Source organism: Clinocottus analis, unplaced genomic scaffold, assembly GCF_023055335.1.
Source record: "Clinocottus analis isolate CAN_PGR_092001 unplaced genomic scaffold, fCliAna1.0.p SCAF_10, whole genome shotgun sequence".
In the NCBI taxonomy this organism is placed as follows: domain Eukaryota; kingdom Metazoa; phylum Chordata; class Actinopteri; order Perciformes; family Cottidae; genus Clinocottus; species Clinocottus analis.
In genome coordinates, this window is record NW_027175821.1 from 9,864,834 (window position 1) to 9,890,889 (window position 26,056).

General features: G+C 39.2%; 2 protein-coding genes and 1 long non-coding RNA gene across 12 annotated transcripts in view; all 3 read left to right on the forward strand.

Annotated features, from left to right (window-relative positions):
* The window catches only part of LOC137791793 (protocadherin alpha-C2-like), a 148,438-nt gene extending 137,605 nt beyond the window's left edge, over window positions 1-10,833 (forward strand). For all 10 annotated transcript variants that reach the window (XM_068587033.1, XM_068587017.1, XM_068587024.1 and 7 more), the window contains exon 4: window positions 7,669-10,833. In XM_068587033.1, the coding sequence (XP_068443134.1) occupies window positions 7,669-7,976 (308 nt within the window). In that variant the 3' untranslated portion in view covers window positions 7,977-10,833. The remainder of the gene's footprint in view (window positions 1-7,668) is intronic.
* Window positions 10,834-12,870: 2,037 nt separating this feature from the next.
* Window positions 12,871-15,162, forward strand: LOC137792352 (uncharacterized). Its single transcript, XR_011078094.1, has 4 exons — window positions 12,871-12,965; window positions 14,563-14,689; window positions 14,832-14,911; window positions 15,081-15,162. It is a non-coding gene; the product is annotated as an uncharacterized lncRNA (long non-coding RNA).
* Window positions 15,163-22,746: 7,584 nt separating this feature from the next.
* Window positions 22,747-25,271, forward strand: LOC137794435 (protocadherin gamma-A12-like). Its single transcript, XM_068591184.1, has 2 exons — window positions 22,747-25,131; window positions 25,218-25,271. Exons 1-2 carry the CDS (start codon window positions 22,747-22,749, stop codon window positions 25,269-25,271), a joined length of 2,439 nt encoding a protein of 812 aa, XP_068447285.1.
* The last annotated feature ends 785 nt before the right edge of the window (window positions 25,272-26,056 follow it).

The following is a 26,056-nucleotide window of genomic DNA, read 5'->3' on the forward strand; positions in this document are numbered from 1 at the left end:
CACTCTAATGAAGGAAACAATATTTTAATGAATTTTAGTCATTAGACATTGCAGTTACAAGATAGACAATTAAATTCCAAATATGAGTCAAATTCACAGTTTTGTTCTGAACATAATAGTATTGTTGGCAGGGCCTTTACTGTGAAGCAGCTTCAGGAAAGTGACGCACATGGAAGTGTTGAACTTCAGCTTGTTGAGAATCATGAAGTCTAAATGTAACATTTTACACCATTCCCCACATTGTTTTGATTAGGTATGCAGCAATATTGCAAAGGGGACAACATACTTAGATGTATATTTTCCACTTTGCTCATTAGGATTGGTGCATTATACTCTTTACTATGCTTATTAAAGATGACAGGAGAGCAAGCAGCAGAGGTCATTTTATTTATAAAAGACAAAACATGTTTTTCTTTTGTCAGAATGGAAAGGTTTTCACCAAGGCTCAACAAAGCACTGCAAAGCAGTTTATTAAAAAACAGTGCTAGCTGAATCAGAAGAACAGGAATACTGGAGCAAAACAGAACTCTAATTGACGGCATACCCAATGCTAGATGGCATTTCAAAGCCATTGTAATGTGAATGTCAGTGCATGCAATGCCATATTTGCTTCCTTTAACCAAGATGTATGACCAAAGAGGAGAATTCAGTTGTCAGCTCTTGACTTTCCTCATGATGACGGGGAGCTGCGGTCAAAGAGGATTAAGAGTGAAGCAGAAAAAAGAGTGGCCTGGTAGAGGAAAAAATGTAGTTGGAGGCAGGTGAGAAAACTGGACAGACATATGTACAATGAGCTAAGTGGAGTGAGAACGACAGTGTAATTAAGTTTAGATAAAGAAGCGATTTGTTACGATTAAGAAAGTAGAGATGGCATGGTGTCTTTTATAGAGAGGAGGCGGTGGGCTGGGCAGGCAGACACACTACCCACACAGTAACTACTGTCTCTTCCTATCACACACACACACACACACAGAGCCTCCTCTGCTCTGCCATTGATTGGTTGCTGTGGCTGAGGACTTGCAGCCTGCAGGCACTTCAAAACAAGAGAGATGGAGAGAGAGAACAGAACAGGCTGTGGTGACGTCTTTAGGGTGGGTCAGTGGTAATAAGATCAGCTGGTGAAGATTTAAGGTGGTCTAATTGAGCTGTGGCAGTTCAAGAATAACACATTGTGTACACGCTAATCTTGCTTTGCCTAAGGGCTGACTGTCCCTTCTTTATCTCATCGTAAGCCATGTTAAAAATGGAAATATTCGCTGGGGGCTATATTAGCTTCAGGTCCAATTTTAGGGTTGAATTAAGAATAAACTTGGGTTAAAAGTGTTGGATAATATGAAAAGCATGTATTTCTAAAGCTCCCTGGCTGGAGATTGGGAAAGATTTGTTTTCGGGCTTTGAAGATGCTTCTGTTCATCATGTCTCAGAAATGAGAGGAATGGAGATATTGATTCAATGTGGTCTGTCACATCACAGTGAGTCATACTCTGTGCTATTTATAACGAAATCATCTCGCTTGTGAGGTAGACTAAGGTTCTGAGGTGGAGAGCAGCAGTATATGGGTGGGAGTTGGATTTGTTCAGGGAATTGTTTCAGTCTGGTTGCTGTACCAACAGGGTGATGTTTACTTCACAGTCTATTTTTTCCTTCGATGTGAGACACGGAGGTACATCCGACAACGCCCCTGTTTCTTTCCATTAGATTTAAAGCATGTGGATTTGTGTGTGTCTTTTGCATCGTGTTCAGTGTGTTTGTGTGAACATGCATGTGTGCTGGCTTGGCTGTGTTTCCAAGTGTGTTTTGGCTGCCTGCTTTGTGTTCTGCTCCTGCTGTGACAGATGGAGCGCAGCCCACGCCCAGATTAACAGACGCACATTAATGAAATCAGGGTTCTGTTTGCTGTCTAACTCTCTCTCCCGATCTGTTTCTCACTCCCTCTATGTCTTCCTCCACACGGCTAACCAAGGGCACATAGGTTATTCATAGAGAACTATGCAGTATTGCATTATTTAAAGAAACAAGATAATAAGCAAAAAAGGATAAGGTGGAGAAGAAGGTGACTAGACACGATGACCATAAACAGTTTGTGAGGAAGTGACAATGACTAAATCAGAGTGATTGACTGTAGCAAAGTCTGCAATGGAAAGAGAGGAAGCTCTGTGAGGCTGCTGTTGCTAGGGGAGAATGGTTACCCTAAACACATCGAGGGAGGAAAAAGAGAGAGAGAGCTTGCAGCATTATTCTCCATCAGCGCAAGCCGCTGTCACCATGACTCCTACCAATGTCCTACTGCTTGACTGGAGGATGTAGTTTCCAAGGCAACCATGCATGGCCCCTTATATTGGCAAGAGAGAAGAAGGGAGGGTGGGCAGTTATATAGAGGTGCAAACATATGGTGTGGGATAAAAGGAGGAGGGGTACAGCGGGGAATGAAAGAAACAGACTGGCTTTGGCTGAACTGCCCATGCAGTAGCAAAAGCTAAAACAGAGCGGGATGGAATTAAAAGAAGTAGGAGTGTGTTTGTAAGGTGAGAGTTAAAGGTAAGAGGTGTAAAGGAAAGCAGACAGGAGTGGAAAGTGAGTAACAGAAGGAGAGTGACCTACATTCACTTGGGCGGTGGTGTGCTGCAGAGGTGGATGCAGGTTGAGAGAGAGAGAAAGAGAGAGAGAGAGAGAGAGAGAAGAGAGAGAGAGAGAGAGAGAGAGAGAGAGAGAGAGAGAGAGAGAGAGAGAGAGAGAGAGAGAGAGAGAGAGAGAGAGAGAGAGAGAGAGAGAGAGAGAGAAGGAGAGGGAGATTTGATGCAAGTTAACGGTAATCAACTGCAGCAAGCATGTGTCGAGGCAAAATAGACTGAAGGGTGGAGGCAAAATGCCAAGACAGAAAGGTGGACGAGAGGACACTCTACTGAGGATGTATGCTCCATTTTGCTCCTTCAATGCCGCAGACCTCGACCATATTTTGATTTTCGCTAATTAGCATCTGGGACCATGACCTCATGCATTTACCTTACTGTAATTGTATCAGTCTCATCAGGATAGATAAGTGTAAGTACATGTTGTGATATTTCTGTTGTGGATAAAATGACACAGAAGATTCAAGGAAGGTTCAATTCAAGGCTTCATATCTTACTTTAGAGATGCAGTCTTAGTTAAAGTGGATTTGATAGGAAAAAAGGTTTGGCCCAATAAGAAAGGCAAGGTAAAACAGAAGCTGTCAGGGACTTTTCACATGTTCTAAATCCCTCCGCCCCATCTGTTTCCATTTCTTAACTTTGGTTCTTTGTTTTTTGTTCTATCCTCATATATTTATATGTCTTGCCAGCTCTCTCCATCTGTTTCTGTCCGGAGAATGAATCAACTTATCCTTCGCCATTTTTCTTTTTCTTTTTTACATATACCTACTGACATAAAATGGACATATACACTGATAACAACTCAAACTCCCACACACAACTAAAGCCAGTGTTATTTTTGATGTGTTAAATCCTGCCGATTTGGGATGCCTGTGTCCACCATCTGACACAGGAACCAGCTGGGAGTGGAAAGCAAGGTGCTCAACCCTTCATGAAACCCAAAGAGAAACACACACATACACAATTGTACACTCAAATATGCATATGCAGAGGCATAATTGCTTTTACCATCATTGTTGTGTTATTACTCACTCCAGTTTGCTTTCTTTATTGCATTTACTGGGAGTAGATTGGGGAATATGGTAATTCATGCAGACACAAAATGTATTCTTCTTTCACCAAACAGGCATTGCAGTGAAAACACAGACACATGAATAATAATTAGGTTTTGAATAGACAGCAAAAGCACATTGTGTTTTTATCACAATGAGCACACACTGCTCAGCACTCATAACAAACACAGTGTCTGTCTTGAGAAAGGGTGTGGTCCCAACTGACTGTTTGCTGTCATGACAATCACATATGTATTTACCACTGCAGTGTAGGAGCGAAAGAAAGAAAGAAAAAACAATCACACCTTCAGGATCTTTTAATCCTTTTTTTTGTTCTCCCACCCTCTGCTTCAGTTTTGAGCATCATGTTTCATATCTGCATCCCTGCACTCCCTGGCCCCTCTTCCTCCTCCTCCTCTTCCTCCTCAGCTAGTTATGTAACGCTGCACTGCGCTCCACTGCGCTTTCTGCCCAACTGGACGATGGTAGGGCGAGACAAGGGTATGAATAAAGTAGACGTGGCAAAATGGAGCTTTTGTGATTTTAAGTGGCTGTGAAAACCCTCGGCTACAACATGGGAGTGATGGGACATTCACATGCAGAGATTCAGGGTCGAAGACAGAGATCAAACTCAGGGGAAGATGCAAAATTATTGATTATGGTGTCACTCTAGCATTTTAAATACAACATTTTTTGTTTTTTTATTCTGCTAATTGCAGATGGAGAAAGTAATAAAGCTTGGGACAAACATGAATCAAATAACCCATCCTCCTCTCTACTGTGCCTTGTGTCATTGACAGACAAGCTGTTTAATACCCGATCACATTAATGTTACCATGAATACTGATGGTCATGATTAAGACTCGTCAATAACTGTGAGGGACGGGTGTTGGCTGGCTGAGTTTTCACACATGATTAGTTGAAAGGTCAAGAGAGAGATAGAGAGAGAGGATGGCAAGGAAAAGAGAAGGAGGGAGGCTGTGAAAGAGAAACGGAGAGGAGAGAAGGGAGGAAGTTTTGCTCTGCAACAGCCATCGACAAATCAGATTGAAGCAATGGCTGCGTGGGGATGAGTGTTGGGTGAGGTGGGTCTGTTCCCGTTGTGAAGGAAGAGACACCGAGAAGAGTGAGAAAAGGGGTTGGATATAAAGGGAATGGATCACAGGTCAAATCATCAAAATAACTTGTGTAAGTCAAGTTTGGTAAAAAAAAAGAACAAAAGGAACCTCCCAAAGCAGCGACGACTATTATGACATTTTTCGTTGCACCAGTTTATTGCAGCTCTACAACAGTGTATCCCATGATTTGTCTTTTATTTTAAGACATTGACCCCTGCATGGTCTTACCCTTTCCCATCTATCCGCGTCAGCATGACTCATCACTCTCAAAGGTGTTGCTTTGTTTGTGAATGTAATTTTGCATTTGGGCACTGGTGTCTCATCAAGTCCCCTCATTAAGTGAGAGGTAATTTCTTTGAGACAAGAGAATGGACGCTTCAGACCAAAGTGTCCACTGCAAGCTGCCCAGTAGTCTGCATTTGTATCTAGTATTTTGTGCTCCCTTTCTTGTTTCTTTTTTCTTTTAGGAGTCAGAATCAGGGTCATGTTTCCTCTTGGGCAGTCAGATAAGGACATATCATCTGGGGGAAGGCTCTCGCCTTGTGCATCAATATGACTCTAGCTGTCTCTGTCTCTACATGTGGAGGAAGCTATGACTGGATCTAGCCTGGCATGTCCTAATCCTCTCAGTCTCTTTGTCAAAGTCAGTCTCCTTTCTGCTGCTCTTCCAGCTGTGTTGTTGCAGTTGGTAAATGATAGCTTTTTGGGGAATTGTAATGGGGAACATTTTAAATGCATACCTCAAGTAATTAGTCTATGGTGGTCTCATTCTGATTATAGCTGAGGGAATTAAATATGACATTGAAAATGACAAATCCTAAAAGGGGCCACAACTAACAACTATTTTCATGACTGAACAACCTGTCAACTATCAATTGTAAGAACATCATAATAACTGCTCATCACTTGCCTCAAGCCCAATGTAACATCTTCAAATGAATGTATTTGTCCAACCAACAGTCAAAAACCCAAAGCTATTCAATTTGCAGTGGCATTTGTTGTTTGTTAATAATCAACTTAATAGTGCTGCTCTCATTCAGACTAGAATCTGTTCATGTTTAGATTCACTCATAAAAAATACAAATAAAATTGATTTAATGACATTTTCTGCTTAGACATGGGCAGTTTCCCAGCAGAAGGAGGAGCTTTACAGCAGTGCGTGTCTCTATGACTGATTGGATTGTATGCCAAGCAAGAGATGTGTTTGCCATGGATTTACTCCATGAATCCTTCACTGAGAGCAGATCTCACTGAGAACTTGTAATCAAAATGGGTAAAATATGGAATGGAAAACAAGTAAGAAAAAAAAAAAGTGAATTCAAAGCCAGACTTTAAAAACTAAAACTAATAAACTCCATCGTCTCATGAATTAAATCTTAGTAATATCACTGAATTATAGGGCTGACACACTAATTGCATATAAAACTTTTGTTTTGTCTCAAAGATGTAATGGATAATTAATTAACTTACTCACTATCTCTTGTATCAACCAGATAATCATTACTGAATCAAACTCAGCCATTCATAGTTTAGTCCGAACTATGTCACTATGTCCAACTTTATTTCGGATTTTCATTTTGTGTAAGAGATGCAGCATGAAGAAAGCTGAAACCAAACATTCTCTCCTTGATGCATGGTCAGATTGGTTGCTCATGCCTTCCTAAGTGACCTCCCAATTACTGAATACTGACGTGTTTGCTTTGTGCCCATATTTGTAGATTTTTAGGAGAAAAAAAACATTTCAGTTAGATTTTGTTAATATATACTGTATTACCTTTCTAAGCCTTTAACATACAGTTGAAGGTTCTAATGTTTCATCAAGCGGTGCACGGATGTTAGCTTTGGCCAGGAGGCAGCGTTTGATTTATTGCTCACTTAGCGGTTTCATCTTGTAAACCTCCCATTAAGTTACACCATCTCCCACCTTTTATAGCATGTCATGGCTGTTCCCTCAAGGAGTGCCACTCATTAACCGATTAGATTTTTTTTCTCCTAATGGCTGCAGATGTCATTAAACTCTCCTTGCAGCCAAAGTTTTGACACAGTTGGCCTGATTTATGTATATGCAAGGGCAGGTGACTTAACAGTACATAATCTGAGCTCAAAATGTGCTGTTCAGTGGAGGGATTTATCTGAGAAGAAATCCAAATGGGGTGATACTTCTAGACTATGAATGATATTTATTCATAGAAAGGTTTGTGGAGTTATTGAATGTACATCTAATGAAAAAAGAGATTAAAGGACATACAATCATGCACAGAAGGAAAGTTTTCTTCTATTAAATTAAAGCTATCACAATGTATCTGTCATACTCTGGACACGTCTGGTTCAGTAGCTGCTCAGCAAACTACATGTTCAACTTAAAATCAGCCATCCTGAATTTTATAGAAATGTGGTTTTTAGTTTTAGAAAGATGGGAGATCACTATATCCATTAATATATAAATTAATGATATATATTTATAAAGTTTGTAACACGAAAGTTGTGGGTTTGCTTGTTGGACATTTCTGACTCTGTTTCTAATACATTTACACATTAGATTAGACAAACATAAAACAGTAAATTAGGCAAACGTTCTTAAATCCATCATGATTTCTCCTAAATTTGCATGCATGACGAACAAACACAACCTGTACATTAGATGACAAATTGTCCTTCTTAACTGGTGTGTCTCATAAATAACCAAGGGTGCAAAAAGCTTAGTACATCTCCCTTAGTTTGTCTGAATAATTTTGTATATACATTACAATTCCGAGAGTATGAGTCCATCAAAATAAGTCCATTGATAACATAATTTCATAAAACATTAACCTTATCTGTTTAAAGCAAAGAGATAGCAAACAATAACCCATCATCCATCTCTTTCAGATGCTGAAGGGGGAGAAGTGTCCCCCCCAATGGGTGCTGGAGTAGACAGCAACAGCTGGCATTTTCGCTATGGCGCCGGCGGTCCTGGTGCACCCCCACAACACCTGAAACCTGGCGAGGTCCCCCCGGAAGCCTTCATCATCCCCGGCTCACCTGCCATAATATCCATCAGACAGAACCAGGGCGGAGAGGACGACAAGAGCGATTTCATCACCTTCGGAAAGAAAGAGGAGGCCAAGAAGAAGAAGAAGAAGAAGAAGGAGAAGAAAGACAAGAAGGATAAGGGGAAGGATGATGGAGATGAGTAGAGGAGCAGAAAGAGGAAATGGTAAAGAAAAGGGCGTTGTTAAAACAGAGGTACCAACCAAAGTCCACTGGGTAAAAAGAAAATGTGGAAACTATTTCATATTTTACTATTTCATTTTATTACCTTTTTTCACTGATAATATTTTGAAATACCTGGCCTTACCAAGATTTATTTTACCTTCAGTATCTTACTGAGGTAAATTATTGATCTTGCCTTGATAAACAATACAATGATTGATTTTGCTCCACGCCCCTTTGTGCCTATACACTCTGAGTCAACTCATGTCAGTCAACTTTCCCAGTAATAATTGACCACTCTTTGCCCTAGTCTTGAATTAGTTTTCCTTTAACCCACTGGGCATGTTGGCACCTCTGTCTTATCCTCTCCCCAACTGATGTGTAAACCGTTCTCTCTGAGAGAAGACAAATACTTTGTACAAGAACAACAAAAAGCTCTGTGCCAGCCAAGGAAAAGAAGAACGACGACAAAGAAGATTGAGACAGATGCATGCCATCTGGAGCTGGACACGTACTACTTGTAAATAGCACAGGAGTCACTGAAACTAAGGCTTACATGACACTGCTGCAGATTCCTCTGATACTTACCAACAGTGTTTCCTAAGATCTCAAAGAAACCACATGCACACATACGCATGCTCACACATTCAAACATGCAAACACAAATACACATACTTACCGTGACTAAATAGACATGGAGCGCACTTGAGACCTAGAGAGAGGGTGAAAAATATAAAAGGAAAGAAAATCACCTGACATCCAAGAAATGTGCTTAAAACTAGACACTGCAAGCGTTTTGTCCTGCACCGTCACCTAAGCGGAGTGCATGTGTACATCAACTCTCTCAGGATGGAAGCAGCATCCTTTGCTACCACTCTGTATTTTCTCACTGCATTTGAAGGACACAAAGCTTCATTTCCTGCTAGAACGCCAACTGAGAAATGCAGAGAGCACTGGAAAGATGGAGAGATGGGAGGATCCCGCATGTTCTCCTGAGGATCACAGAGGGGAGAGTCCAGCTGAGCTGGCTTGTGACTTCGCTTTCAGTCAGTGGACTCTGATGAAACCGTACAGAATAAAAGGAGTCTTGAGATTTTGATACCACCATCTCTTCTCCCCCGGCCGCAGCAAAAGCCTAATGCTTTCTGCTTTGAATGTTTGGTAGCAACCAGTCCTTACCTGATTCCTTGAGTTTACAACTGCTCACTTGCTTGCATTTGCCCCAAGCTGCCACGAGCCGTCCTCTCCTCCCCCAACTGCCTTTTTCCTCACGATCGCCAATCCTACTGACTGCCTCTTCATGTGATGATACAGTTTGTGAACTGGTTCTGTTGTTCATTTATTCTCAAAAGAGATTCCTTGTTACATACTCCTGTTTTTTTTTTTTGTTTTTCCTCACAGCTTTAACTGCTTTTTGAGTGTCATGCCCAACCCTATTTACCCTCAGCCACTGCCCCCTACGCCCTGCTCTGACGCCCCTGCTCAGGATCGATCCTGGGAATGGCCTGCTCTGAACATTGTGGTGTGCTGAGAACAGCATGGAGTAATGTGGATGTGGCCTGGGTAAACCAAGTCGGGGTTCTCCGCCCTGGACTCTTATCAGATGTCTCTCGAAGTGCACAACGGTTCAGTGCTTTTAACTTGCAAATACTAGCCTACACTATTCATTTCCTGTGTGTAGCCACTGATGAGAGAGGACCAGGTGGGATGACACAGATTACAGCAGTGGAGGCCTGGGATTAAGTGAGGAGACGGGTGCCGTGGGCTGGCCCTCCATCTCCATGTACAAGAGAAGAAAGTTGTTCTCCAAATTGATTGTTTAGGATCGCTGAGTCACATTAGCTTTTATCTACGCTGTAAATGTAGCTGAAGCTTTTCATAGATTGTCTCTGCATTAGTAATTGAAACTTGCTTAATATACAGGCATCTGGGGATTCCCATCCCACAGCTACTGTACATCCCACCAATCCTCTCTCAGGAGGTGTAGAAAAGAAGGGGCACACTCTTGCCTCACAGTCTGCTTCTGTTGGTTCCCCTCCCCTGCCTGTAACTTGTTGCCACGTCCCCAAAGTTTTGCGGCTCAGTATGACGTCACTCCATTAAGTGGCTGCTGCATGTACTGCTCTAAGGAAACACATACTATATAGAGAAATATATATATAAATAGATAGATGGCTATGATTTTATTCTTTTGTACCATCATTTTTTCTTCATTACTTGCACAGGAGATATTTGTATGTACTTCTGTCTCTGCCAAACATCTATGTACTACAATCTTCACGCTCCACAGATGTTGTATGGCATCCACTAAACCTCTTTAAATATTTGTAAATGCTATAGTGTGATACCTTTCACCGCAAGTTTATCATTTTTCTTTTACCAACTATGATTTTTGTTTTTGAAAACAAGCAAAGCAAGAAAAAAAATCACTCTGTGTCCAGCTTTGACATGACGATCTTACTAACACTGTAATATTGTAACTGAAATATGTATGATCCTATGATGAGCTATCACTTCCCTTTCACTCTTAACAAAAAAAAAAATGAAAAAAAATTCCAGTGTATAAAAAGATATATGTAGTGTATGCTTGTGTTTAGTGAGCGTTCATGCTGTCATTTTTTCCCAATGTATGGTGGTGAACTATGGTGGCAATGTGCTGTCCAAAATGGACTAGCACAGATCTGTTGTAAAACCCTTTTTTGTAGACCCGCTCATCAACTGTGACAGTGAAGTAGTGAATTTCATTTATTTCATTTTGATTTATTTTTTGATTTTACCTAAATGGATACAGTGGTAATGTGTTTTGTTTATAAATCACTAATAAAGTTTTCTTTCTTAAAATACATGTGAATTCATTTGTGTGTGTGTGTGTGTGTGTGTGTGTGTGTGTGTGTGTGTGTGTGTGTGTGTGTGTGTGTGTGTGTGTGTGTGTGTCAGAATCAAGTTTGTACAAACCAGGAATTTGACCTGGCGGAAGGTGCATCATATCAGTGACTATAACAATGACAACGACGACAACAACAGCAACAACAACAAAGAACATTTAACTATACAAAGTGAGAGTATAAAGATTTAGAAAAAAAATAAGTAAGTATGCAGTGAATAAGTAAGGATGCAGGTAAAAATAAAAAATACAAAACAAATGGTAAAACGATAAATAATAATAATAAAAGTAACGGTAAAGTAAAGTGCACGGAGTGAGGTTATTGATTTTTTTGAAAGTGACAGGTGAAGGGTGAAGTGGTGAGTGACTTTAAATGGGAGGTTGTGTGTGTGTGTGTGTGTGTGTGTGTGTGTGTGTGTGTGTGTGTGTGTGTGTGTGTGTGTGTGTGTGTGTGTGTGGAAACCTTAATTAGAAATCAGTATCAGACTTGTACTCAAAGTTTTGGGAGAGATTTTTTTAAACACTTATGAGAATGTATTAGTTCTGAAGTGGAAGAAAGTGTACATCTCTTCATCATGTGGACAGGACTGACAAACTATCTACAGGCTGCTCTCCTACAGCCCACTTCTTTATGTGCACTGGCAAGCACTCAGAGGAGGACACAGGCAGAATGACCTGCCCAGCACTGAAGCCTCATATGTCCCTGTTGGAAGTCACAGATGGTACAAAGTCCCTTGTGAAAAGAAGCGTCCAGACGAGTTTTATAATTTAATAGAGTGGATAAGTAGATTTATTCTATCCCAGTGGGGGAGATTATAGAAGAAACAAAATCACAATAGAGAGACATCACTCATGCTGGCCTATATAAAATGCTGCACAGATAATCAATACTTTCATCCAGTCATCGACTCAAGCAGCAAGCTCAATTGTTTCCTGGTCATTTAGAGTTCTAGGAATTACAACTAATTGTATTTATGTATTTTGTTTATCTGGAATGAACACATATTCAGACTTAATAACCGTGTCTTTAAAACTGATGCTGCTCTTGAAATATATAAAGTCATTGAAGTCTCTCTCCAGTTTTGACTTTAATCTTGCAGAAGGGAGATGAGAGGTTCAAGACTTCGTGCTGAAATAATGCTTTTGAAAAAGCTACATCCCATTCTTGATTTTATTATTTCTAGGAGACAGACACAATTGTTTCTATGGTTACAGCTATTTAGGGAATATTCTCTATGGCAACAGCCTTATATATATATATATATATATATATATATATATATATATATATATATATATATATATATTGTGTGTGTGTGTGTGTGTGTGTGTGTGTGTGTGTGTCTCTGTGTGTGTGTGTGTGTGTGTGTGTGTGTGTGCATCTTTTATTTCATATACCACAGACAGCACAGATGACTCTGTAATTATGATGTACACACACAAAAAAATGATGATGCATTTAAATAAATAAATTATAAAAAGTCTTTAAAAGTATTTAATGACAAACAAAAAATGTAAGAATACGTTTATGTATTAAATGTATTCAGGTTAGATCAGGGGTGGTCAATTCATTTTCCCAAGGGGCCATATGAGAAATTAGGACCGTTGTGGGCCGAACTTAATTCCGCTCAATATTAATTTGATTACTTTATTAAAAAAACTGTAAATTATATGTTTTCGAGCCGTTACAATAAGGCTATGAAAATACGTCCAAAATGTCTGAGGTGGATATGCAAAGGACAGCTCAGTGAGAGAGGATCTGTATCGATGAGACGGACCGCCAGAGAGTGCTTTGAAGCAGTAACTGCAGAATGAAACGTGTTTTCACGCCAGAGTCTCCAAGACCTACAGAAAAAACGTCCAAAGGTCTCCAATAACAGACGGGGGCCGTGAAAATGCCCAGGTCTGGTAGACGCTGTGTTTATCAGCGCAAAATATATGTGCTTAATTGGGGACTAGCTACCCTTTGCGCATGTGCCAGATCACGCGCTCTCAGTCGTATTTCCACCTTTTTTCCTGACTGTGACCTGGCTGGCTGCTGCAAGATTACGCTGACTCATACCTACTACAGGCAAAAGTACATTATTTGGTAAGTAACGTTGTTTCTTTATAGAAGTTTAGAATGAACCTCGCTATCAAGTAATGCCTTCGTTCTGTAATAATGACCACAATGTGTGGAACAGCTGTGATAACTTAGCCGGGCGAATATTGTTCCGTCCCAATTGGCAGGCGTTAGCTGGTAAGCTAGGTAGCCGACATTGTTAGCATTATAGACCAGACCAGAGATCGTCTGGTCATTGTCGGCTCATTGTAAATGAGGAGCATTTAAACGAACCGACTACGGGTCTCCTCCTCTCCTGCGCCATAATGTAGGTAGGCAGTGCAGGCCGCAGGAGGCCGCTTGTAGCATTGACTTTCTTGCTGAACTTCTCGGCTTTTTAGTGACTTTTTTTTTAGCTACAAATCTATTGAGTTATTCAGATAATCGGTGGGAAACAGTCATTTATATAATCAAATTGTAATTTATTCCCCTGCTGCTAAATTAGCTGTTTTACGGCAGCAGCTGAAGGAATAGAATAAAAGTAGAACGGACATACGCTGTCAATTTAACACAACCTCCATAATTATCAAGGCAAATGATTTATTTTATTGAAATGATGGTCTTAGTCTTTTTAACATCTTTTAATAATTTACTGTATGTTATATGTAGCTTTAGTTTTACTGTAAAAGGTGAATTGATGGTCCAAATGTTAACATTTTATCTGAGTGCCCAAAAACACTTTTGACTTTGTTTTCCATGGCCATTGGAGTATTCCAGCATTAGGCACCACTAATATTTACTGCGGTCAAGCCAGACTCCACTTCGAAAACCCCGCATAGGTTTTTTAGGAAATAAGAGCAAACTTCCGGTGAATGCAAACTATTCCAAGGACATTTTGTATTTCTGTTGTGTGAATATGTACACCTAATATCAACAGCAAGCCACCTTAGAAGGTACCTCTTCCGATATCAGGACATTCTGATTTCAAAATAAAAGCTCTGAAATGTTTCTTTTTCATTTTTTAGCCAGTGTGTCTCAACGTTCGGCTTTGAAAGAAAATGGCCCATAGTTACAAACTCATTCCTAAATAAAAGCCCATCAAAATCATGAGAAATTACCACTAATATTTGATTGGAAAATGAATTTACCCAGAGTTGCAAACTCCAAATGGTCTATAGTTACAAACTAATTTCACTTCAGATTAATAGTAGACTGTGGTGGAAATGTATCATGTTTTCTTTTTAGCTGTAACCCCGTAGAAGTACCTACATTCCAGTGTTGTGTGTGTGCTTTTGTAGAAAACAAGTAATGGAACAAGATTAATTTTAACGCACAAATGGACGTCTCAGGCATGATGAAACGTTTACTTGTATGTTTCTAGGATCCACATTTAAAACTAATATTTACAGTACATCCCACACACAAAAACAGGAAACGCAGGCAAAATTCATTACTTGACTTTTAAAGCCAATGTCGTCAGTATAAACGGTCAGTTTCATCAGTCAGACAGTTCTACAGTTGGGGCAACAGAGTCTGTGGATACAGATAATGAATAACATGAAACTCTAAGTTGATGCTGCTGGAATTCAGGTGCCAAATTTGACCGAACTTTAAAATTTGGTATACCTTCCACTCTACCTAATAGGTGAAACGACAGAAAGCTTTCTGAACGAGAGAATTGCTTCATTGTCAGACGACTGGAGATAGTTGAGCAGACGCCCGTGATGGGGGAGTTCAACATCAGATGGCCGGCCTTGTTCCAGCAGAGTGAAGCATGTTTGTATTTGTTGACTATTGGATTATTATTAATGACTGCACACATTTTATTTGCTAGTAATTATACACCCTTGTATGATAGTAACTATAATACAAGGGTAAACATTTTCTTTATTGTTTGTTAAAAATGTATTTCAGGTGAATGAAGAGTTCTTGCGAATCGGTGTTGAGGTGTGAAAAGAAAAAAGATCAAGGATGTCCTGGCGATCAATGATTCGGTTAGTACACATATATAGAATATCCTTTTCACTGTAGTAGGGTGGTTATTTTAACGTGTTCTCATCAATAACTGCTTATTTAAGCACATTTGATGATTGGTAAATGGCCTGCTTATATAGCACCCACATTTAGCCTCATTTCTTCCTTGATTTGTTGCCCCTGTTTCAGTGTGACAACATCAACACCATCCGGAGAAGCTTTGTCATCTACCTAAATGAAGATCCAGGCTCTTTCTTCAAGGACTATCTGGTAAATGTTTAACAGTATTTTACTCGTATAGTGGTGAAAGGTGTTGCCCACACTTATTTCGACAATGGCACACTATTTTTTTCAAATGGTAAATCCGATGGCACATCACCATCCCTATTCATGTCTGGGTGTCTTACCCAAGTATAGACCGCAAACGTGTCAGTGCATCACAATTGTGGAGACAGTTTTCACGCGGCATTAAAGCAACTACCGGTGACGTCTATTTTTACTTTTCAAAACACTTTACACATAATACAGATCAATAAATAAACTGCTATAATTGAGAAAAGAACAAGGTAAGATATGTAAAGAAAGATATGAAAAAAGTTCAAAATGTAACCTTGCATTGTAGACAAAAAATAGACTTGAATCTTGTATACACTGATGTTTTGTTAGACGCAGCTGAAATGTTCGCCTTAAGGAAGCCGGTGCAGAGAGCAGCGTTATAGATTGAAAACAAGTTTATCGATTGTCTGAATTTTGCGAGTCTTACATGCCTGCAGTCTATACAGTTAGGCCTGTGTGCGCGTTTTAAAAATAATAATTACGTTAAATCTATTTTATAATTTTATGTTTTTTCACAAATACACTACATGTATTATAATTTAGTTCAGCTGATCCACTGTATGCTTATGTAGAAAATCAAAATTAGTCTTATACTTAAAGTCAAGAATCACTGCTTGCTGATTGACTTGTATACTACTTCTCGCGATCTGTATTCACACTCATGGTGTGGATGTTGCTGGTTGTTTCAGAACTTTTTTGTATTTTAGGACATTCTGCCTGGATTTTAATCCAGAACACAGGAACTCCGGCAGAGCTACATTACGTAGCCTCTTGACACATGTCAAGAGGCTACGTAATGTTATCACGTAGCCTCTTGACATGTGTCAAGACTAAGGGGCTCAGGCGCAGCGACGGATGTATCTGGTTCTGTTTTTGTTTCATTCTGTGCGGTGACGAAGCCCTTTTTGACCGTGATTCGACAGTATGGCACCAATACGTGAATCCTTTAAAGGAGTATACGGATATTATATTATTACCATGTGACTATAATGCACCTTCAACACGCACACATGCAGACACACATATATACAAACACACGCACACACGCACACACACCCAGCATGCACCACTACTGATACCACTGATGTTCAAACCCCATTATATGTTCTGTTCTACCATATAGTTTATACTAATTCTACGCTCTGATTTCAGTTTCTTTGTGTGGTCTTTCTCTGCTGACATTCATTCCTTAAGGCTCTGTAGTTACAAGTATCATCTGATAGTTAAGCACATTCCTCTACAAACTATACCTACCTTGTGACAATAGCAAGTATTATTTTATTTCTTATTCCCATCCAGGCAAATTGGTAGAGCCAAATGTTATTTTTTTTAAAAAATCATGTGTTTTTTTTGTAATCGTCCAAAATATTGTTACATATGGGTATATTTCCAAGTAAGTCACTGACTAGTTGATACATGCGATGCATTGAGTGGGCTACTCGTTGTGCATTGAGTGGGCCGGTCTGACACTAACTCCCGGGCCACTTTTTTCTCTGAGTCCGCCACTGCGCATGCATGCACACGCTGTTTATTTATTTATGGTTTTACTTAACACAAGTGTTCTGTGTCTTTGTTGTTCAGGCCTCCACTCCTGAGGATTAGTGTTGGGTACCGAGAACTGGCGCTAATATGGCACTGGTTCCACGACGTCCGGTACCTACTGGACCCAAAGTCAACGCTGATTTCGGTGCTTCCTTTCAGTGCTTCCTTTCGGTGCCTGAGCCGATTTAAATACTTTTTTACACTACTCTGTAATGTTGCACGGTATACCGATACTAAAAAGGTAGCGCGGTACCCGTACATTAAAAATAATAGGATTTAGCATATTTTTAGTATCGATACTTTATTAAAATAGCGTGGATCAGAGCGCAGTCAATGGTCTGCTCCCTCTCATGTCATGCAGTGGGTTCAAGGGGGCGGGGCTACCAGCGCAGGGCAGCGCTGGGGAGATATGAGTGCATGAGCTTTTGCTTTTTTTTTGTCCTCGGCTATTTGGAACAAAGCTCTCCAGTTGATATTAATGATGACCTGTTGTCCAGTAAAGCTGCAGAGTTTGTAGAATCCAACCGTTTTTGAGTGGAGTTCTGTTGCAAATGCTCCCCATCAGGTCACCTTATGCTGGTCAGGTATTTTTTTTAAGATAAATATATGTACGTGTGTATGAAGATGTAATTTGAAGTGTTTTGACTGTATTTATAATATACTTTAAAACGTTAATATATTGTTCAATTTAAAGAAAAAAAATGGCCTTGGCAATAAAAAAAAAGTATTGGTTCAGGCACCGGTATTGTTTTAAAATGATCGGTTTAGCACTGGTATTGGAAAAATCCAAACAATACCCATCCTTGCTGAGGATGCAGAGAGGAACTTTGCAAACACTGTCATCGGAATTTACATGATCAGAAGAGATGGGGAGCCAGAGGATGTGGGAATTGTGATGAAAGGAATTAAAGTCCTGAACAACGTTGATGGCGTCATCATGGCGTTCACCATGCTGTTTGGGCTAATTTATGCCCTTAATCAAAGCTTCCCAGACAACTTCAACTACAACTTTAGTCCCTCCAGAAGATCATCATGAATTGGTTGGGGAATAAGGTGAATTCCAAGATACTGCAGCTGAAAATCAAGTTGTTTGCATGAGGTGAACACACAGTGACAAAGTGCTGTTTAGTGCTGTTTATTTTTCACAAGTTGCTGAACTGTTACAGGAGTACTATTTCCAGGATAATTGAGGAACACTCCTCTTAAAATGTTCTTTTAAATAAAAGAAAAATATTTATACCTCTCTGTATATTGAATTGGGTGGTTGATATATTTTACCTAAACAAGTATTGATGTAAAATTAAGATTTGTTGTCATTGACTTTGTTGATTATTTTAACATTTTACAGCACTCAGATTCACTATATATCATTTTGGAGTTATTAGAATTATTGGATGGAAAACATGCCCACAATTTAATTGAGTTCAGTTTACACCCACACATTTAATATGCAAAATGTTACATATTCCCATGAGCATTCAAACAATGCTCTCTGGTCTCTGAATTTTGGTTAATTTCAGTCATACAAACAAAAAAGGAAATTGGCTCAGTGTGCAGCAAAGTAGCCTGCAGTGTTTGGTCTGCAGAGCAGTGAATCTTTGGCTAATGAATATGGATATATATTATGGCAGAGTGAACAGAGCCATGCAAGCAGATCAGTGTGCCACTGTGCTCACTCTTCATAAGACGCTCAGTGCACTGTGACCGATGGAAACTAGTTTTAACATAACATACACTACATTGTATTGTGCATGAGTAAATCTTCAACTATGTAATGTGGACAGAACGAACTAAGAAAGGAAGGCCTAAAAGTTAAATATGGTCTAAAGAAATATAGAGGATGTTTTTACGCATTATAAAACAAAACGTTGAAGATACACTGGAGATGAAGTATACATATGTTTGTCTTGTAATTAAAGTAGTACAGATAGTTTATATGTATAATTACTGTACATAAACCGCCACACTTATTATGCCAATAAGCCTTATTGTGGAGATTATTGAGGGAGAACTATTAGTTAGCCTCGCAGAACATGGCCATGCATAATAAGGCATTGATAAGTGTTTTACAATTACTGCAAAAGAGCCAGTAGGTTACTAATCTGTTAATGGTGAATGTGTGTACCTTATAACAAATGTTAAGGAACACTGATGAAAAAAAACCCCACTGTAATAACCTCTGCATGCCAGCAGTAGACTAAAAACATATTGCGGTCAAAATATAGAGGTCATTTGATAGGCTACTGTGCAAATGGCTGCACTGTGTAGGGTGGCATAATTGTGTCGAACTGCATGTACAATGAGGCCTAATGTATGGCAGTTATCACTTTGGTGACGCTTCATTATTATTTTCAGTGAGTTAGTTATATCCTTGAAGTTTGTAAAAGTGCAATACCAGATTACCAGAAACGTTTGACACTGAGTTTCCTGTTATTAAAAACAAACAATGTATTGTCTGAAAATACTACCTGATGCAGTTTGCCTTTTACATTAATGTCAATCTGCTGCACCTGTTCTCTCTGCAGGAGTGATAAGCAAAAGGCGCCACCTCCTGGACAAAGTATCATAGCACATTTTTCTAGTTGCCTTTTATTACATATTTTGATGCTTTTTAAACTGTGAATTAATTGAGAAATTGAGTCGTTTTAGTGCACATCTGCTTTCAAGTTCATTTGCCAATAGATTGTCTTTTCATTCGCAGTTAATGCAAATTATTCATAAAATAATCCGACACAATATGAAAAAAGTATTTTAACATTGGCAGACAATAAACACAATGTTTGTAATCTTGCAAAGTTAGTGTAAAAACATACATCACTTTTACTAAATTACATTAATAAAAGAAAGACCCATGAGTTTATTAATTTCTACCGTAATTCAAAGTAATAATACAGAGTAATTGAATTTGCCTGTTAAAATTGGACTATCAGGTATCTTAACCAAAGTTGACACTGAAATATGAGATATGTGAGTTTGAAAGGTGGGATGACCATTACGATCTGCAAGAATCTGTTAATATGAATGTACTATAGTACACTACTCTCTCTGTGCCTTTGTGCACAAACAGAAGCATGTTGATGAATGCAATCCCCATAATCCAGAACTAAGAAGAACACTTATCAATCCCTTTTTCACAACTCAAAGAAAAGCTTAAACTACCCATCGAAACAAACATATCTCAAGATGTAGACCATGAAATATTAAACTGGGTCCTTCAGCTGAAATGCAAATTGTTGTGTAAATCTTGAGAACTGTATTAATTATGTGTTAGTTGCATCAACTATTAATGTAAAGTTACTATACAATTCAGTACAACGCTCCTCTAAAGATTAAAAACAAACATGATACCATATTTAAAAGCTGTTAGGGGTGAGGGAATCCAATAATATTCCGAAATTATCATACAATATAATTTATTTATTTTTCCAGATTCAACCCTGCCCAATGTTACGAGCAAGTCCTGTTTCAAAGAGCTGCTTGTATTATGGGAGATACATTTGTGGTTGGGAATAGACACTGTAATGGGGGTGTGGTTAAGGTAAGGGTACGTTACATCCTATTTTGACCACATCCTATTTTGACCTACATTCAAAATGGTATCGGGAAAACAAGGAGCAGGATGAAAGGCCAGAGAAATGCCAGCTATGTTGCCCAAGGGAGAGCTCTTCCAAGCCATATGGACAGAAAGCTGAAGTGTTCAGAGACCAAGGTCTGGGAGGACTGCCCTACAAATGGCCAATCAATGAGGTAAGAGTGTCTTACAATGCATTAGAAAGATGACACTTTTGATTTAAATGGTAAAACCGAAAGTTGAGTTCCTTTTGAACTTTTATATTGAACTATACCAAGCGCTTCAATACAACTATTGCAATCTTCGAATGGATATCTTTGGATCAGTGGGAGTCAATCCACCCAATAATAAATAAGAAGAGAAATACATTTTTAGTCTCTTTATAAACTAGAGGCTAAACGCCTTGCCCTACGGATGTCAGAGGCTATGGTCGTCTGTTCCAGCAGTGGCTCAGGGGTCTGGGGAAAGCACTTCATGCAGAGCCCATTTGATTTCATGATTTATATATATATATATATATATATATATATATATATATATATATATATATATATATATATATATATATATATATATATATATATATTAAATCATATATTAAAATAAAAAATAATAAAATATATATAAATATATAAATATATATATATATATATATATATATATATATATATATATATATATATATATATATATATATATATATATATATATATATATATATATATATATACTGCACTATTAGTATGATTACATAACACTCATTTTGATAATGCTGGAGTCAAGTTTGTTGATGTTTTTATCATGAACAGTTAAGATAGTCATTCCAGTAGTTTGGGCTGAATTGCTGAACTGAACGGTGACAATTACCACCAAGAAAAAAAAGGCAAGGGACCGAATGAAGTATATTGGAACACAGCACAAGGGTGATACTGTATTTTAGATGATTTATGTAGATACAGAAAATGTATCCAGAACATATTCCATAATGTAACATCTGTCACTCAGAAGGACATTTTAAAAGTGCAAAGCATTGTAAGGTAAGTGTTGTTCACTTTCTGTGTTGTGTGATCATGCGTGTGTGGGCCTGAACACATAAAAGTTGGAAACAGAAAAAGACTCTGGAGCTTGATAGACCTCTGAAGTCTGCTGCTCATCGATGCTTAGAGTTGATGCACAATTTGCATTGTGGGTAACAGCTTTTGACGAGAGAGACTAATGGTTGAAATAATAAAGACGATATGTCTTCTGCACATTGATTTTGAACTTTATTATAAGCATTCAATGCTAAATTGCTGTATCCGTTTAATATTGATGCAGATGTAGTCCGGCATTGTGATCATACTATATTGGATGACATGGATGTGTCTATTGTATTTCGGACTGAATTTGACGTTTAACATAGTGCGTTTAAGTATATTAGTATATTATTATATAAGTATATTATTTTGTATTATCGTATTAAGGCAAATATTGCCTCCTATTTTAAATTGTAGATACTAATATTGTATGAATGTGAGTTACTCCTGATGGCACCTTAGCCACTCCCGTCAGTGTATGAATGGGTGGGAATGGGTGAATGATTACAATTAGTGTTACAGCGCTTTGAGTGGTCGGAAGACTAGAAAAGAGCTAAACAAGTACAAGTCCATGTACCGTCCATGTTGCCTCTGTCCATGGTTCTGACACTGGTGTCGTATTTGTGCCTTAAGTTACCAGAGGCTCAATGAATATTTTACAACACAAAATAAAATAGTTTGAACGGATCCGCATGCATTTTATTCTAAACATGTCTTCCAAAAAAGGTAATGATAATGCATATTGTTAGCAATACATGTTATCATTTTCTGTTTCAGCAATATGTTCGCATTATTTTACAATGATACGAATAATGGTTATTATGGAGTAGCTGTTGTTTATCGACGGTGCTAACATGTTTGTAAATACAATGCTATCATTTTTTGTGAAAATCATTTTTTTTACATTTTAAATTTAATTTTCTAATTACTTTTAAAAAAAGTGAATTCACTGTGGTCAATACAAAAATCAAATTCGTTTAACAATGACGATATATTGTGGCGTCTGTGTTATCTGATGGCACACAGTGGGTTTTAAAGAGGGTGAAGATGAGGCGGGTCCACACTTTGTGGAGAATATTGCATGCAAGTGCAAAGAGTGAAACGTGACTCATGGTGCCGCTGTAGGCCAGCACACAAGTAGCACTGATATCTCCACCCACTGGTGCTGCTTTACGAAAGGTTGAAATTTCTCAGAACAAATTCCTCACGATCGTTTTTCCATTGCTTTCGCTGTTGCGAAAAATGATGGATTACTGACTGAGTTTTTGATTAGACTTTATTTGTTCTGTACACTAATTTGTACAAGCCGTGGCCGATTTTTTTTTCAAGGATGGAAGACAAAGGATATTCGTCGCTTCGTCTGGTCTTCTGCATCGCCTCCTTGGTTGTAGCGCTGCACCTCGTTAATGGAGACCTGAGTTATTCTATTCCAGAAGAGATGAAACGCGAGTCTGTGATTGGAAATATCGCCAAAGATCTCGGTCTTGATCTGAGGACTTTATCTTCCCGAAAGGCCCGTGTTGATTTTGAGGGGACTCGTAAACGTTACTGTGATATTAATCTGAGTACCGGAGATTTGATCACATCGGAGAGAATGGACCGAGAAAGTCTTTGTGGAAAGAAACCTTCTTGTGTTGTGAAAGTAGATCTGGTTTTAGAAAATCCTCTGGAGCTACATCGTGTAAGTCTTCATATTCAAGATGTAAACGACAATTCGCCACAATTCAGAGAAAAATTGATTGAAATGGAAATAAGAGAGTCAGCTGAAAAGGGAAACCGCTTCTCTATCGAGGAGGCCCATGACGCAGATATAGGTCAAAATGCTGTTCAAAGGTACAACCTGCAAAAGAACGATAACTTTATTCTCGCTGTTGACAGCAACAAGGTGGAACTCGTACTGGAGAACAAGCTTGATCGAGAGAAACAAAAATACATTAATTTGCTTCTCACAGCTTTAGATGGAGGCTCTCCTCAGAGATCAGGTACTGTAGTCATACACGTCACCGTACTGGATGCTAATGATAACGCGCCAGTGTTTAGCCAGGCCGTTTATAAAGCCAGTCTGCCTGAAAACTCTCCTGCAGGTATCATCGTGATTAATGTTAGTGCTACTGACGCAGATGAAGGAGTAAACGGAGATGTGACGTATCACTTTGGTCACGTTTCTGATGACGATATAAATGTTTTTTCCATTGATCCTAAAAGTGGAAAAATTACAGTAACTGGTGTGATTGACTTTGAAGAACGGAGTTCATTTGAAATGAGAGTTCAAGCTAAAGATGGTTTAGGACTAACCTCTTACGCAAAAGTTATAATAGATGTTACTGATGTAAATGACAACTCTCCTGTGATATATCTGAAATCACTGAATAGCCCCATACCTGAGAACGTGTCACCTGGTACACAGGTGGGCATCATCAACGTGCAGGATAGAGACTCTGAGACTAACAGACAGGTCCGCTGCTCCATTCAGCAAAACGTCCCTTTTAAGTTGGTTCCTTCTATTACAAACTATTATTCTCTGGTGACCACAGGACAACTGGACCGTGAACTAGAGTCTGATTACAACATTACAATCACTGCCACTGACGAGGGCTCTCCACCTCTGTCCTCCTCTAAAACTGTCCAGTTGTCTGTAGCAGACATCAACGACAACCCACCTGTGTTTGAGGAGCAGTCCTACAGCGCTTATGTGACTGAAAATAACAAACCTGGCTCCACTTTATGTTCCGTCACTGCTCGAGACCCCGACTGGAGACAAAACGGTACAGTGATTTATTCTCTGTTACCTGGTGAGGTGAACGGTGCCCCGGTGTCCTCCTATCTCTCTGTTAACGGAGACACGGGGGTGATCCACGCTGTGAGGTCGTTTGATTATGAACAGTTCAGGAGTTTTAAAGTGCACGTGATGGCCAGAGACAACGGTTCTCCTCCGCTCAGCAGCAACGTGACCGTCAGCGTGTTCGTATCGGATGTGAATGACAACTCTCCTCAGATACTGTACCCCGCCCCGGAGGGCAACTCCTTCATGACCGAGCTGGTCCCCAAAGCTGCACACGGAGGCTCTCTGGTGTCCAAAGTGATCGCGGTGGACGCGGACTCCGGACAGAACGCCTGGCTGTCCTTTCATATAGTCAAATCCACTGATCCGGGTCTTTTCACTATTGGTCTCCACAGCGGAGAGATCAGGACCCAGCGGGACATTTCTGAGTCTGACAGCATGAAACAGAACCTCATTGTGTCAGTGAAAGATAACGGACAGCCCTCTCTCTCCGCCACCTGCTCCATGTATTTACTTATTTCTGATAACTTGGCTGAGGTGCCAGAACTGAAGGATATTTCTTATGACGAGAAGAACTCCAAGCTGACCTCTTATCTGATCATCGCGCTGGTGTCTGTGTCCACCTTTTTCCTGACCTTCATCATCATCATCCTCGGTGTGAGGTTTTGTCGCAGGAGAAAGCCCAGACTGTTGTTTGATGGAGCAGTTGCCATCCCCAGCGCGTATCTCCCTCCTAATTACGCAGACGTTGACGGCACCGGAACTTTACGCAGCACCTACAATTATGACGCGTACCTGACAACAGGTTCTAGAACCAGTGACTTTAAGTTCGTGAGTTCTTACAACGACAACACACTGCCTGCTGACCAGACTCTGAGGAAAAGCCCATCAGACTTCGCTGATCCTTTTGATGATTTAGATCCATCTGTTGAGGTAGGAACTTGCCAAAGTATTTTTAATAATCATATTACACTGTCGGTTTATAAGTATCTTTTCGTTATATGTCTGTTTGACTTCAGCATTGTTTCATTCTCCTGATATTTATTTTGCGGTTTCTGGAGAGAACCTTTTGAATAATTGAGTGGAATTTACAATTGTTTTTCTAATTGTCTGCTCTTATACGTGAGAAAGCTATAACCATTTTTGCCTTTTGTCAATCACAGACATGTGACTCATCCTTTGTTGTCTATTTGATTGGAAAAAGTCACTTTTGTAGGATTTTTTTAAAGCCAAGTAAAGTTAAGCGCAGAAAACCAAAAACGGCGTTCAATAGGGCCACAATCGTTACTTTAACGGGACTGTCCGTGGTGCTGAAACCCTTCCAGGAGCGCGCGCACAGCCAACCGACGTCTTCTTCAACTCGGCAAGGTTATCTGAATTGCAATTAAAAATGAAACGTATATTGTTGATATAATATCAAGCATATGTATTTAAATAAATTCATTGTTGGATCTGCCGTTATCTCCCAGGTCATACTTTTAAGAATGAAGCGCTAAAAAACACTTTATGTGACTATTCTGTATCATGGTGTTATACTGAAACGCCTCAAACGTTGTATTTATTTGTATCTTTAGGCTACTTATATTTCCTTTAAGAAATATAAAGCGAAGGTAACCGACTACGTATACCACAAGTCATGCAGCTGAGATGTGGGTGGAACAATACATTTTGAAAGCTGAGATGAATACAATTAATATATGTGTCTTATTTAAATATTATAAATTCAAGGCTCCTGCTTTTGATTAGAACGTACACGAAAGTAATATAATGTGGTTTGAGAGATTTTGAGAAATAGATTAAGGAATATAGTGTGAAAACTAAAAAAATGTCTCATGGTGTCGCTGTTGGCTGACCGATA